The 16,066-nt window shown below is 37.8% G+C and overlaps 1 protein-coding gene across 3 annotated transcripts in view; it reads right to left on the bottom strand.

The window, feature by feature from the left end:
- The window catches only part of BICC1 (BicC family RNA binding protein 1), a 102,059-nt gene that overhangs the window by 49,788 nt on the left and 36,205 nt on the right, over nt 1–16,066 (bottom strand). For all 3 annotated transcript variants that reach the window (XM_032695214.1, XM_032695213.1, XM_032695215.1), the window contains one exon: nt 3,137–3,206. In XM_032695214.1, coding sequence (XP_032551105.1) covers nt 3,137–3,203 — 67 coding nt within the window. In that variant the 5' untranslated portion in view covers nt 3,204–3,206. Of the gene's footprint in view, nt 1–3,136; nt 3,207–16,066 lie in introns of those variants that run through there.

The following is a 16,066-nucleotide window of genomic DNA, read 5'->3' as shown; positions in this document are numbered from 1 at the left end:
TCCCTCTCTAAATCTTAATGTTATGGGATTTCTTTGTCAACCTGAACAAATGGTTTGCTTTAAGATGCTACTGGAAGATTTATATCTGCTTGTGTTTTGTAAACATTTATTTCAAAATACTTTAACCCTCCTCACCCCTCATCACTGGAGCAAGACTGTAGCATATGGTGTTCATTAAAACCAGGAAATTCCTGTTTGGCTCTTATGAAACTGCTGAGAGTAGATAATTGTTTGTTGGTTTATTTTTAAATTCTAGCTTTGCAAAGACCTATTTCAGAAATTTCACATTAAACGATAAATTTTAATTGGCAAAATTTTAAATTTTGTATTTGTTAAATCCAGACACTAGTCTTTTGCAATTAAAAAAAAATCAGAAAATATTTATCAAGTGTAAATTAATGAATTACCACTATGATACTTAATATATAGCATTTTGCAATCATCAATTTAAAAGTTGTAATCCATAATTAAACAAAGAAACAAAACAATTTGACAACTTACAGGTCATCTACTCTTAGTGCTCCAGGTTCATCATAGCATTTTTTTTCTACAAGATCACAAAAGGATTCTGGGTCTTTTGCAGAACTTTATATCCTTGCTGAACCTTACTTCCACCTTGTCTGCAATTTCAATACCTTTGTGTTTCCATTCAAAAGAAAACATGTAGTCTGTCCTTATTGATTTGTCATCAGTGGTGTCAAATAAACAAAACTGTCAACAGCAGTGAGAAAGCAACACATTAAGCCCCGAGTGTTTCATGACAGACTGAACAATATCACAGAAACAAAAGCAAAACTAGATGTGTTTTCCTCACTATTGTTTTTCCCCTGTACTGGGGAGGAGAGCTGTGAATGACCAAAGGCCACAACACACACACACACCCCCAGAAAGTGAAGCTGCAAAACTGTATGAAAAATCTGCTATTGCTTGATTATGACAGAGGACAGCACATGGCTGGGGTACAAGGCTCTCCATCCATCCCAGCAAGCTACTCCCCTGCTGGATAACTCAGGCACTCAGCTCCCAGCCCAAGGGACAGGGAAAAAGTATGTTCCGAGTTCAAGTCCCTGGAGGGGACAAATAACGGCCAGTTAATTGCTGCAGACTCTCCTCTCAATCACAAAATGTCATTAAGTGAAGCTAGAGTATGTTAAACACTTGGAATATTTTCCCCTATATAAACAGCTGCTGTAGCTGCAAACGGAAAGTTACAGAATTGCAAACAATTGGTACCAACTGTTAACAGAATATATAAACTACATTTTATTTCACAAGAAATAGAAACCTTTAGGTTAAGGGGTTCTTTGTGCACACACTGTAATTTATTATCTTAAGTGTACATATACACAATTTAGCAGACCAAAGATAGCCAGAGAGTACAAGCCTTAACTCTGGAGCCACCCCGAAATCCATAGGCATTTGAAACACCTTTTTTAATAGTAGAGCATATTGCTAAACTGTGTAGTTTGCAGCCCATCACTATCTGAAGTTTCTTTTGGCATAAAGACTTTCCAGGATAATCATTCCCACTGAGATACACTCAGTATGCCCAGCTGTATTATGTGTTCCCTTCCTTCAATTTTTGGTTTTATTATCAGCTCATAACTCGTAGCTGTTTTATTTCCCTTGGTATCCAAATTCATTCCATATACTGAGAGAGCTTCACCACATTATCTTCTATTTGAGATCACTAATAAATTCACAAATTAATCTACTTAAAAAGCTGCATCTCAAAGTACCAATAAAAAAAAACAACCCGTAGACAGACACCTCTCTTACCCCTCTTTTCATGGTCTTTCATCCACCTTTCATCTTCAGAAGTAGGCTCACTTAAATTTAGGGAAAAAAAAGGTGGAGGTACTGCTTTACTTCTTTTCTCTCCTCAAAAGAAAAACAAACTCTCATGCCTCTGTTCCCTGGGGAGCTTTAGCTGTGCATCAATTCACAGCACCTCAGGCAGAGTGCGCAGAACACCACAGGCAGAACACAGGTTTGCACTGACTACAAATGTTACTTCCACACATTAATGCATACATAACATCTTCATTTTTTCCAGTCTGAATTCCTTCCCCATTTTCCCTGCTTAAGTGAGAATTTTTTCCATGCAAGTGGGGGAAAAAGAATTAAATCAATTTGGACTTTAATACCATGTGGCAAAGTACATCAGAGACTGAATCTCACTTTACACTATAAAAATGTTATTAATCCTGCACCTTTCTAAAGAGATCATTTTTCTTCCCATAAGACCTTCATTTACAAAGGTTATTAGCCCACGTCTCCACCTACACATTCTAAATATAAGGTACAGAGAAATCATTTGATCTCCACTTTCTTGGGTTTTAATGTGTATCACCCTGAACAGAAATACAGTCAAGGTTAAAAATCACCCCGATTTCATTTTTTCATGCAGAAGAGAAATGAAGCATTACTTTCATTCAGTCAGAGCTATGATTCCTTAAGAACAGAACAAGGCAGCTCATTTCCAAAAGAGGTGTCTCAGACTGTGTATTTAGTTCACACTAACAGGCTGGACTTCCAAAAGAAGCATGGTTTAAAACACATAATACTGGTCATTCCTAAGAAACAGCTCCAACTCAGGTTTCCTAAAGAAACCAAAAAAGCATGCAGGCTGTCTCTGCCAGGGACACAATGAGTATTTTTTGTTCTGCTGGCCTTGACCAACACACATCTCTGTACTCCACAGCAACAAACAAAAAACCCCACAGAACACCCGCTAATTTGCAATGTTACCAGAAAGACTGACTTTAGCTGCTGTAAAATAAGGAAGTTGCTCCAATTAGATGCAGAATTATACAGCAGAAAGCTGTATAATTCTATTTTAATTCTTTTATTTTTATAATTCTATATTTAGCACATGCTAAATACACTGAATACAACAGTATTGATAATAAGGTACTTGTAGAACTGCAAACTCCTTAGAATGGGTTTGTATATTAAATACCTACATTAAGCCAAGACAACATCAACATGAAATTTCTATAAAAAGCAGACTGAAATGAAAATATTTCAGGTGTCCAGTACTGATAAAAGTGACTCTAAAAATAAATTTCTTTATTCCGTGGTTTTACTACTCTAACAACTAATCCCACCTCATAAAAAGAACAAGATAAAATACCTTTTTTCGATTTCGCTCCAATCTTCAATTTAGATGGCCAAGCAATCTGTGTATTTGTTTCTTCCATAATCTGTTAAAAAGAAAGCAGTTATGCAAAAATAAGGTTTTTTTGTTCTTCTACAAAGTCATAAGTTGATTTTTAAAAAAATATCTTCACCATTTTTAAGTTTGTTGGCTATTATTACTTATAAATAGCACAAGCCATTAACTGTATTTCTGGTTTTCTTGAGAATTTTTGTCTCTTAATAAACAGGGCTGAGTTCTGATCACTCCAAAGAATTCCAGAGAGCAAACCCAAGATGTTCAACAGTTTCCATGAAGTTCAAATGAGCACTACTACCTACAGCACCTCTATGTCCATCTCAAAGAGAAATTCAAACCTTTACAATTCAACAAAAATTTTTCTTTAGTTATCTTAACATAGTTTATAAGTAAAGCCCATCAAATTTAAATTGAGTCCTTTGAGCCTCCATAAGTCAAGATACATCAGGTTGCCTCACCTTTACCCAAAAGCAGCTTTTCATTATAAGCTTACCCAGACCTCACAATTTTTACTGCTTAGCTCAGCTGGTCAGAGTAGACATTTGACAGCATTTATTATGACACAGTGTACAACCTTCTGTACATCTCTAACCAGTCAACAAGGAAAAACCCTACACACACACTCACTCTCTCCTACTTTGAGAGCTGTGCAGTCATTTGGCTCAGAGTTGACCCTTATTCTGTTGTTGCCTTGTTTCAGTGAAGTTCACCACCCTATTATGGGCATACCATACTGAAATTTCATTCTGTCAGAGTTACAGCGCTTCACTAACCCTTCCAGTGGTGAGACAGGAGAAGGAACTGCAGGACACCAAAGACTTCATGTACATGAATTGAAATCCAGTTCTAAGAAGCTCTGGGCATGTCTACAGAGACTAAAGATCTTCTCTTTTATATTGTGATGTCATCATCAAACATGGTGAGATCATACCTCTCATCATGAGATAATGAAAACAATTAAAATGTCAAAATAATTAGAAAAAACACTTCCCAGACAAAAGCTAATGCATAAAGAAAATAGCTACGATAACAGTAAATTTTCCATAACAGTACAGTTCAGAACTAAGGCAGATTTCTCTAACAGTTCAATTCTTATCTTCTACATCCAAACCCCCAGGACACCACAACAACTTCCAGATTAGTACGCCATGTGGAAAAACTGAAAGTGTCAGCCAGACTTCATTATACTATATTTTTTGTTTCAGCAACTATAGGATAATAAGTTACAGCTGAAATAAAACATTTCCAGGAGGGTGAAATTCATCAGCAACATACATATACTTTTCCCAATTTTTCAATCCAGATGTTAAAAAAGCTGTTTCAAAGAATTCACTTGTCTCTGACAGAAAGCTTTGGGCCAGGATTACTCTCGGTTGTGCAACAGGCAACAAAATACACAGAAAATTGGAAGGCATTAGCTAAAAGGAGAAGAGAGATGCTAAAACAAAGAATGGCGCAGGACTGAGTTAAAGAAGATCCAACATAAAAGGAACCACAAGAGAGGAGACAGAAGAGGAATGAATGTCATTCAAGGCAAGTGTTAGATCCCATCAGTCAATAAAGACTTCTATCTCCCCATTTCTGATGCTAAACTAAAATAAAATGAAATGAAAGCCCACAACTTCAGAGATGCACATTCTGAGGACATATGAGAGAGATGCATATGAGATCTTCAAAGGAAAAGTAGTCTGACTGGCAGCCACTGAGATTTGGCCACCTAATATCCTTAAGCTCTTTGGAGAAAGCAATGTTAAAAATTACCACATTAGACCAAAAAAGTAACTCAGTCTGGTCACTACAAAGACAAATTCATCTCCTGTTTTAGACAAGCAAACAAAAAAAAGAAATCTGGCTGCATTTAAAGTAAGAGCATTTACTGAAGTATCAAGATGCTCAGAGTGTGTGCTGGTTTTCAATTCCAAGTTGTAACCTTTATGATAAATCAGGGCTTTAATAGGAACCTTTAAGAACAAATTCAACTATACTGCTTACTTTTGAAACTATTATAATGTTTATTAGGTACTGTATTTATTGTAACAGCAGGAGCATCACAAAGCTCTAGATAACAAGGAACCAAGTTTTTACTAGAGCAGTTAAACTTGAAAGTGAAGATCATGTTGAAAACTGCATCAACGTTTTGTTCTGCTTTTACCATTCCAATCCAGGCACTTTTAAGTGCCAAGATTTTTTTTTTTCCCCTGAAACAAATTTGGAATCATTCCATGAAAACCTCAACTGTATATTGCAATGGGAACAGCTTCATTAGTGAAAACTGGTGTTATGCCACATGTCCTGATAACAGCAGTTATCAAATGAACAAGACAACTCACAAGTGCTATAGCTGTAATACATGCATTCCAGTTGTATAACTACTTTAGTTACATAACATGTAAAGAAAATTCAGCCTGGGGATGACTCGGAGTTCATCATCTCTGCAGAACTGCATCTCTGCTTAGGCTTCCCTTATTTTCATATAAAATAAGTGATGGGGTGAGCACTAATCTGTACTTGCTTCACCTTGACGGATCGACTGACCAAAGGGAACAGGCATATTTGGCAGCAAGATTTAATCCCCCTAGTAAATAATCTCAGGCTCCTTCTTAAAATGAGGGAAACCCTAAGAAATTGTCTTCTACAAGTTCCTTTCCTTCCCTTCCCCCCCGAGAAATTGCAGTGTTTAGGAGTAGAATTACATAAGCTGTTCTCAGTGAAGAACAAACAGAAGGTGACAAGACACTGGAAGACACCAACAGAACAAGTAAGGCTGTACCCTGACAAAACTGGCCCTAGTTGCAAATTATTGGGCCTTCAAGAAAAAAAAAAAGTCTAGCTGTAAGGCAGCTGGAAGACAAGCTTTTGGCTTCCTTGTATTCCAGCTTGAATAGTTTATAGTTTAAGCACTTTGGGGAGTTTTTACATTAAGACAGCAAGAAATTATTGTTTCTTATGATGTATTTTTTTAGCTGATTTTGGATGGAAACTGGAATGCCCTGAATGCAAAAAAAACAACCAAACCAAAGTCCCCCAAAGCCCAAAAGCATTTCAGAATTCAAAGGAAGTATTTTACAGGCAGTAGATGAACAAGAACAAGATATCTAACAGACCTTTCTTCATTTAAAAAAAACACATTAAATCTAAGTACTATTGTTTGTAGTTACTGTTGGTAAATCACCTATTTCTGACCTTCCCACCTTTGGGATTTGTGCATCTTAGCCTTTTCTGCCTCAGTTCTTATTCACAGTGGGGAAAAAAAAAGGATCAGACAGCAACCTGCATCTAGTAGTGGGAACCTGCAATTTTTTTTCTCAACTTTAGCTCAACAAGCAGCTCATTCAAACTGGAATGACAAAAGGAACCCTCAAAAAGGCAAACGTAACTGGCAAAAAAAAAAATAAAATCCAGTTTGTATTTCATCAATGGAAAAATATTCTCTTTCAGGGGAATTAGTTTGTTCAGTTTAACCTTGCTTGATACAACAGAAGATGCATACACCATTTCAATACACAGAGTACTTGGACAATGAATAAGCATGGATGTTAAAAATCTTATAACCACTTAAATTACACCTTCAGAACAGGTATGTGTTTATCTTAATCTGTATGGAAGAATATATATTTATTTTAAATATACAATAGGGGGTTTTTTAGATACTTTGAATTTTTCATGCAATTAAAAACCCTAGAAAGTAATCAAATGGTATGCCCACTGGTGGTTTTTTATTTCTCTGCCCATGTCTTATTTTTAAGAAGTTTCTTTTCTTCCAAGTTTGCCTCCATTTTCCTCTGTGCAGGTTGAAAACAAACAGAAACACCAGGTTTAGAACATCATCATCAATGGCACTAGACATTTACACTTAAACATTTGCAGAGCTGCAGAGGTGCCTTATTTTCTACTGTCAAACAATGGAAATCCTGAGGGAGCACCTAAATTCTGTGCTACTTGGAGTATTTCAGACTCCATTTCCTGTCAGCAAACCCTGCCTGTGAGTCTGCTGACAAATGCTGACAGCTGAACACCTTGTATGAAGTATTTAGCAGATCAGTTCAGTAAATTATACAAAAGAAAATTAAGCTGAATAACTACAGGTGATCACATCCACGAAAATAAAAACCATGGTCTCTGGGACAGCATAAAACACAGCAATGGATGAGAAATAGGAAACTAAGCAGTGATTCTTTTAACAATTAGCCCTTTTGAAAGGGAACCTACACCTCTGGGGTACTGTAGGCAGGTCTTCCACCTTCAGCAGGTACAGTGACAAAGCAAAGAAGAATATAGGGACAAATAATTCCATCCTTCTAGATCTTGGTTTTTACTCAGGAACTGCCTCTGTGTGCTGACAAAAAAGTTACCACAGAGCATACAGTCAAGACAGGGCCTAAACTATATTCTGAACTACCTTTAGTTGTGTTTATGCCATTCTCAACCCTGCATTTATGCATCTCACAGAGAGCATTTCTCAATATAAAATCATATTCTAGCAAGACAAAAAAGGAATGACCAAAGAAGCAGCTATTTTTCCAAACAGCATGAAGTTTAAAATTGAAAAAAGCCTGATGCAATGCTAGTGCAACGAGTCAAAGGAAAAAGCAAAGGGGAGGAGGAATGAACTGGAAATTCATTGAAGAATGAGACAAAATGTAGATGGCTGAGCTACATCAGCAGCCCTCCCTCCCCTCAAAAAAAACCAAAATTGCAGGGATTGAGCTCTCCATCAGGCAGATATTGGGGAGGGACTAGAAATGCAAGATAGACCCTGTTCATTTATATTTCATGAGCATACCTTGGAGCAGCACCTCTAGAGAATTATTACATACAAATTTCACTTTTCTCACTAACAAAAGACAAGAACTATAAAGCACTCGGAGCCATAAACAACCCACAACAGGTATCCCTAGGGAACAAGTGCTTCCCCGTGTAACTGTGTTCAGTTAAAAATCGCTGCAGTAGAGAAAATCCCATGTGTGAGGGCAGGACAAGGACAGGGAGGGACAGAGAGGATTGGAAAAGTGCTGTTCACATGAGAAGAGAAATTCTGTCAGGAGATGTTTGGTCATTTTGTTTTGAAACTGAATCTCCATCAGGTTAATGAAAACACAGCAATTCTTTAGAGATGACCATAGCTAACTAACTCTGTGTAGGGTAACTTGTACCCAATCAACACTCCATAGCTGCTGAAGGGAAGGTCATGATTGATTTGTTACATCACTGTATCCATCCCCGTTGCCCCATCTTGGAAAGCCATTTTTGCCAGATACAAAAACTTGTTCCATCAGTTTTATAGGAGACAAAGATGAGAGTTATTGTATAAGACAGCAGCAGGAAAAAAAAGAATAAACACAGGAATACAAATAGTAAAAAAAAAACAACAACAAACCTGTACCATGATAATGGTCTTTCAAAAATGTTTCTATAAACATGGAGTATTAATGGGACAAAAGCCACAAAAAGTGAAGGGCAACTCAACAAGTATTTTTAAATCAAATAGAATAGGAACAGCACAAATTTGCTTGCTGAACACAGCTTTATGAACCATAATGGAAGCTAGGGCTGTGCAAAGAATACGTAGAAGTTTCAAGTTCCAGTTGATCAGCAATTTTAATTTGGACAACAAAAATATTTTTCTGTCTAAGAAGGAAGAGATACAGACAAAAATCAGTTCAACATAAATACAGTCACAGTTTTGATACAAAATCTGCTCGTAATTGACAAGACAAGAGTAACAAGCAAAGGGATTAGTTATCCAATTTACTAACTCTCCTCCAAAAATAAGTGCCTAAATTCATTATTGAAGATTTCACTCGTTAAGAATTATTACATGTAAATTAGCATTTCAGAAAATAAAATCATTACATGTTCAATCTAATTTAGTATTAGCCAAATCAATGAGTATGTGATAATTTTCAAATCAGACCTCAGGATGCCTAGTAAGAACACACACACACAAATTTTGCCAGTCTCTGAATACCTGGCTTCAGAGTCTTTAAATCTTCATCTTGCATCTTCTGCTGTGAGAGAAGTTGGATTAGCCCCCTCAGTTTGTATGCATTTACAGCTGTATAAACAAGCTTATTCGAACCATGGAATATAATTTGCATGAAAATTAAAGAAAAATATATTTCCATGTGAGCAGGAGAAGACCAGAGTTGAAGAGTCACAGCAGACAAGTAAAATTCTATATAAGCTGATACTTATTTTTTTCTTCGTTCAGTGCAGAAGGGGTGATGCAGCAGAACCTGAGAAGATGACTAATCCCCGAGCACGACTTTTGGCAGCAAGAACAGAGCAATGGGTGTAGCTGGAACTTAATGGTTTGTTGGTTTTTTTTTTGGCGTTGGGGGGAGGAGAAAGAAAGGGAAGAACAAGGGTGGGAAGGAAGAACAAGACACAAAAAGGAGTTGCATGAAGTTCCCCAGGAACTGTGGGAATGCAGCCTCCACAACCAGCGAGGCCAGAGGGAGCCAGGGCACATCAGTGGTACAGCATCAAGGACTACTGGGTTTGGCAGGGAAATATGAAGGATGAAACAAGTTAAAGCAGATGACAAAACTTAGCCCAAAGCTTGGGGCAAATATGTAGCTCTTGTGGAAGTCTGGCCAACATTATGGATACAGCAATAGATTCCCATTCCAAGCCTTGTTGTCCCAACTAGAATTCAATATTTGTCAAAATTAATGCTTTTAAAAAAAAAGGTATTACCACCACCTTTCTGCAGGTAAGAGTAAGAGGCTGTTCCTGAGTAGGAACAGTGGCAATGGCCCCCAGGCTCCCACACATTCCAGGCTACACCACCATCCAGAGTTTGCAGTTTGTGCTCCTGTGTGACAGAAAAACCATCTCCTTTGCAGAGTGGAATCACAGTCAGTATTAAACCATAAAACACAGAAAATTCCTTAATAAATTTGCTCTTAATTTAGATTGTCAGTACTAATAATATACATGTATGTGTAAACTGCTTAAAATACACAATGAAACAATGCATAGGGAGGATATGGGTCAAAAGCTCCAGTCGTGTCTGTACAAAAAGGACCATTACAACAACAGTACCTTCCCAACTGCAAGGGCAGGAGTGCACATACATCCTGTAGGATAGGGGCACATGATTTTCCTATTTTATATTCCAGCAGCCAGAAACCCCAAACCCATTTTTAGAAAAGTATCTGTAGGTGATGACCACTTGGCCATTCTTTCTTCCCTAATTTCACCTGTCTTGAAAAATATTTAAACTACTTTAGACACTACCCTATGGAATATGGATAAAGTTCAGTTCTGTCATGTTTTTGTTCATGCTTCCACTCCAAGTCATTTGTTTCAGTACTGCAGGAAATTGATCTTCACATGCTCACTTGTCCGTCTTCGCTAAATTGATTTTTATTTCAAGTTTTCACTAAATGCTAAGATAACTTGATCAAAAAAGCATTAAAGTGGTTTTCAATTTTCCAGCTAATCTAGAGTGACGTATAAAAAGGGAACAGAAGGCAAACTTGCCTGTTTCCCATTTGCACACTGCTACACAGCTTCACGTCAAGCTAAGCAAAACACCAACATGCTTCCCTCCAGCTTCTCATGACCAACAATTTTGTGGTCTGCATTTACAGACTTTGAGACTTCTACCAAGCAGCAAACAGGCTGTTTGTTGTCAAGGACTATATCCTAGCCCAGACTGACTCAAATTTGCCATCTGCACATGACATTCACAACTATTCCTAAAGACTTCACCAAGAACTAAGGCAAGTGTGTGTAGGATGAAGAGTTAGCAAAGCTAAAATCAGAGGACAAGGTTGACATCATAGGCAACGTATTTATGTATTTATTCATAGTTTTGATCAATGTGTATCTGCTGATAATACTTAAAAAAACCTGATGAATAAATTATGTATAAAAGCAATAAAGGCAGCAGAGTAAAATACATCAGTTTTACAACTCAAGACTTCCAGGCTGTACATGAAAGCTCTAAATCCCAAAGGAGGGAATTGTCCTGTGTGGACATGGTTTTGGAATTTATATTGTTTCTTTTCCAGCAAGGGATTTTAAGCCTAGAAGGGATGAGAACACATGCATGTATGCACACACACACATACACTGCATCTCTTTTTAACTTTCACCTGAAAAAAACTGAGAAGGATCATTCTTAAAACATGGGTCTTCTTAAAGCAAATATTGCAGTATTGTTGCTGCCCAAAACTGCATTAAGAGAACCTTCTGCAACAAAAATATTTACAGAACTTTGTACTTTATTTACAAATACAGCAAATAGGGTTAAGTGAGAACAAAACTATGAATCACATGCCCTTACCTGGGGAGAAACATTATACTCCTTCCTTTCTTTGACTTGAAAGTTTTTCTTTGACTTGAAAGTTTTGTTTACCCTCAATGGAAATATTAGCCAAAGGCCAGGGGTAACACTTTTATTTTCAATAAGTGACTTAAAGTATAGTAAAAAATGTAAAAGGGTTATTCAAGCATGCAAAAAATTAGCTATAAATGTATCTGTGTGTACAGCACTTATGAATTCTACACAACAGTAGGAAAAAGGGGAAATTCTAAAAAAAAAAAAAAAAAGTAAAAAAGTATTAATTAAAAATGAAGCCCCCACAGAACACAGTTAGAAACATCAAGATGCATCCAACTCTCCTCTGCAAAAGCAGGATCAGCAAGTCTCCTCCCTGCAAATCAGAAACCTAGTGTGTATTCTTAAGTTGTATCACTCTCATACTCATCTTCATCTCCTTTTTCTTATTTTTTCTTTTTTTTTTTTTCCCCTCAAGGGAAAGAGTACAAGCATTTCCAAGGACTGAAATCCCTCCTCTTTTTTTAAGGGAGAGTTTAATTCCCAGAATGAAAAGCATTAAACATCTCAATTGAGACTGTGGTGACAAATCACTCCTCTGTTGCTGCACAATGCAAGAGATCTTGCACAAAGTGTTAAGTATAGCAATAAAGTGGCATAAAATTGAACTTTATCAACTAAAACCGATTCACTTGGAACTCAAGCTCCAAGCAGTGATATATAAAGAGCCACTCAGCATAACAGTATGGGATCAAAATCTCCACTATTTCTGGTCAGGGAAATTATTCACAAGCAACTTGTGAAGGACAGTTGTTGTTTTAAGACTTCTACCTGCACTGAGCACTCCAAGGATGAGGTCCATCAGAGAACATTTTCATATTACAGGTCAACTCTCAAGATGGTGCCCATTGTATCAGAGGCAGCACAGAAGAAACAAGAAATTAAATGAAATAAAAACCCCTTGTAATTACTCCACTGCCTTGACAGAACGGTCCCTATACCAAGGACATGATGAATGAGCTTCCCACAAAAATGAAGCCTTCCTACCACTCAGCTCTGCCTGAACTAAGCAAAAAAGTTAAGTAAGCATTCTAGATTTACCTTTGTAGAGAAAGTGATCCAACCCAAACAGTCTCCTTCCCACTGGGTGTGGTTTTGCCAAAGGGGAGACAAACTTCTCAATCCCAAAACTTCCTGCAAATGCTGACTGCCACTGACATTCTTGCAGCCCTCTAATCCATGGCACCCTCTCCCAGCAGCCATTTCCTCTTCCCAGGAAGCTAAATGAGAGGAAGCTCCCTATAAATTAGAAGTGCCTGCCAGTGTTCCCATCCCAGCCCAGCAAAGCCGGGTGTTTCCAGGCAATTCTGGAAATGTATGGCCTTAATATATCCTTGTCACATGCCGTGAGCCAAACTCTACATCAGGAGGTTATTTTAACGCTAATGCACAGACTGATTTCTACCCAGAAAAAGAGGAATGAATGGAACCAGTTTCCTCAGTTCAAAACTGGTCCTGTGGTTGAAACAGAGACAAGACCCACAATGACAATAAAATCACCATGGACTCATTATGTCTCACCAGCAAGATAAATAACACGGGAAGAAACCGATAGCTGAGCGGTTGCCATCAGAAATGGGAATATGGCCTGAGGGAAACTGTAGCTATAAATAGGCAGTTTGAGAAAAGTCATGGATGAAGACACATGGAAAACCCTTCAGAACTCACTGCTGAACATGGATAATAATTAGCTTGAGACATCTCAGTCTCAGGTCAATGATTAATATTTTTAATGCCTGAAAATGCCCTAAGCCACTTGCATTGGAAGTTCTAGATATGTTTCATGTTCAGAGATTAAAGAGGAAGACTGATAGACTTTCAGCCTGACCTACTGCAAACAGAAAAGTAACTTTTTTCAGCTAAATTTATTTGTATCAGAATATACTGGCTATACTTACAGAAGTATTCACGTATACATCAATACTGTATCAATATATTCACATATAAGAATTCTACAAAAGTTTTAGGTTTGCCCCAGATCAACACAACATATATTTTTGAAAGACACAAGAGAAAATACAGGATGTTGCAAACTAAGTTTTTTCACAGTCTCAGATAAGCAAACAGGGTTTGAGGCAGCTCCTAGAGCTTCCTAAACAAATAAAAGGTAATGCACACTCACTAGTAGCTACAGCATATAGAAGAACTCAACAGAAACATGATTCAAGATGCAGTTAGACATACCTATTTTTCAGATCTTCAAATAATTGCAGGTTTTTTTAATCTTTGGTTGGTTGGTTGGGTTTTTTTAATCTTTTACTGTTTCCAAATATCTGTACTGAAAGATCAACTGGTTTTAAAGGATGGTTTCACCACACAGCGCTTCCAAAACGGCTTCAGTATCTCTTAAGGTGCTAGTTATTTAATAAAATTAGAAGCTACACTTTAAACATGTTACAAGCAAGGACAGGAAGGGAGAAAAACAAACAAACAAACAAAAACCTCCTAATCTTTCTTTATACTCCTGAGTTCCCAATAATTAACAGAAGACATTTTGGTACACACATGTAACATTTGTCCAACTGCAACTTCATATTTCCAAGCATGTTTACATCCTCTTCAGGGAATAATAGAGTCTGCAGTCAAGAGAAGCATGAGCATTTAAATACACCTTTTGCCTAAATCCAGAGATATCTTAAAACCCCCAAGTATCTGCAACTGGGTAAATGCATGCAAACACCATTTCTAATTGATTAAAAAAAGAAACTCAATACATGAAAGGTAAAATAATCTCAAACACTAAGAAATGGTAAACCCCACAGGTTACAGCTGGCTGGTAGGATATTGTCCTTCCCACAAAATCAAGCTCTGCAAATGAACTCCTGAAAGCCAGGGAAGCAAGAGTTGAGGAGCCCCTTCAGGAGCACTCCAGAGGCCCACGACTAACACCTAAGCACCGAATTATCCTGAGCTGCAGAGCTTAAATCTGACCCAGAGTCAAGCACTTGAGCAGAGCACCAGGTGTGCATCATTTCCAGTCACCACTTTCTGCACATCCAGTCCCACACCAGCCCAAGAACTCCACCCAGACTCTACAGAACCCACAGCCTTCACCTATCACCCTCCCTACTGCTGATAGTCCCAGGAGAAAGCCTGAGGTGGGCTCTTGTCCTGGGAAATTTCAGAATGAAAGTTTACCATCAGCACTAAGACTGCCAAGTATTTAGAGGGAAAAAAACAAAACCTCGATGATGCAGGAGCTAAAAGCAAACCAAAATGATGCATTAAATTCCTCTCTGTCCACACGGCCAACCCTCATCCGTTTTGGATTATGAACTCTTCAAGGCAGAGGCTCACCACCTTCTTACATTTTATATAAGAGTGCCATGCTTATCTATAGTGCTACATAAGTTATATGTTCCTTGGAACCACGTCCTGGCTTTGTCTGGGAAAAAGCATTGCTTGCCTATGAGGCGTCAACCAGATGTTATGGAACTTAATGGAAAAAATCCACCATCAAGTGAAAATGGGCTTTGGATCAAGAACAAGTAATAACTTCATATTATATATTCCTCTCACAGAATAAATTAGAACAACCATTTAGAGAGCAAGGTCCATAAGGATTTTTTACATAAATAGTATGTAACACAACAGCAAACCAATCCATATTTATTTAAGATTACATGTCACTGAACTGTAGATCCAAGAGCTCTAGAGAGAAAACTATCCCATTATTTACTTATTTCTTGCTAAATTATTAGCAGCTCCCCAGTGGTTTTTGCAAAATCTGGATTGGATGATGTTAGGTTTTCCCACATTTGAAGCAAAATTAAAACTTAGAAATATTAGAGGAAAGTGTGATAAAGTTCTCAGATTTTTTTAAAATGACACTACCAAAAGACATTAATCTACTTTTGACTTCCATTCAGGAGCAGAGGAAGGGGCACTTCATCACTTGATCTTCCCTGCCATGACAGGGCAGAAACGTTAGCTGAATTTGGCCCTTGGAGCCAAGAACTGGGGTTTATTCTGTAATTCCACCAACAACTACATTAGATGTGCTTGTTTCTGTTAAAATGCTCAGTGAAATAATGTATTTTGACATCTGAATTGTTATTATTAAACTCTGAAAGTTAAAAGTTGATAGGAGCAGTTCACATCCACTGACAGTTTGCTTGATTACGAAAATCCAAAGTAATTCTGCCTTCTCATGTTTAAAGACCAGGAAAAGGCTACTTAGCACCAAAGCCTTGTATTAACTTCCTCTAAAAGCCTGAGAGATTCATTAGGGCATACCCTGCATAGATTAACAATCCAGGCTGAGTGCCTGACTTGAGAGAGCATGTGAGCAACTTCTGTTCCTCCCAAGGACGAGCTAATTAAGAACTGAGGAGGAGTTAATTAAGAACTGAGGACTGTTCTCTCCACTGACCAGTCACAGAGCAAGACAAGCAGCCGCTTCCAGACCCATCTGCCAGCAGCCACCTCTGTCCCACTCCCCCCAGTACCAGCCTCCTCTCTCCTCCCTCTTGCTCTGCACGTCTTGACACCTTCTCAAACCTTTGCCGCGTTTCCTGTCATTTCAACATTCACATGCA

Source organism: Chiroxiphia lanceolata, chromosome 8 (genome assembly GCF_009829145.1).
Source record: "Chiroxiphia lanceolata isolate bChiLan1 chromosome 8, bChiLan1.pri, whole genome shotgun sequence".
NCBI lineage: Eukaryota > Metazoa > Chordata > Aves > Passeriformes > Pipridae > Chiroxiphia > Chiroxiphia lanceolata.
This window is presented reverse-complemented; position numbering and strand designations above follow the sequence as displayed.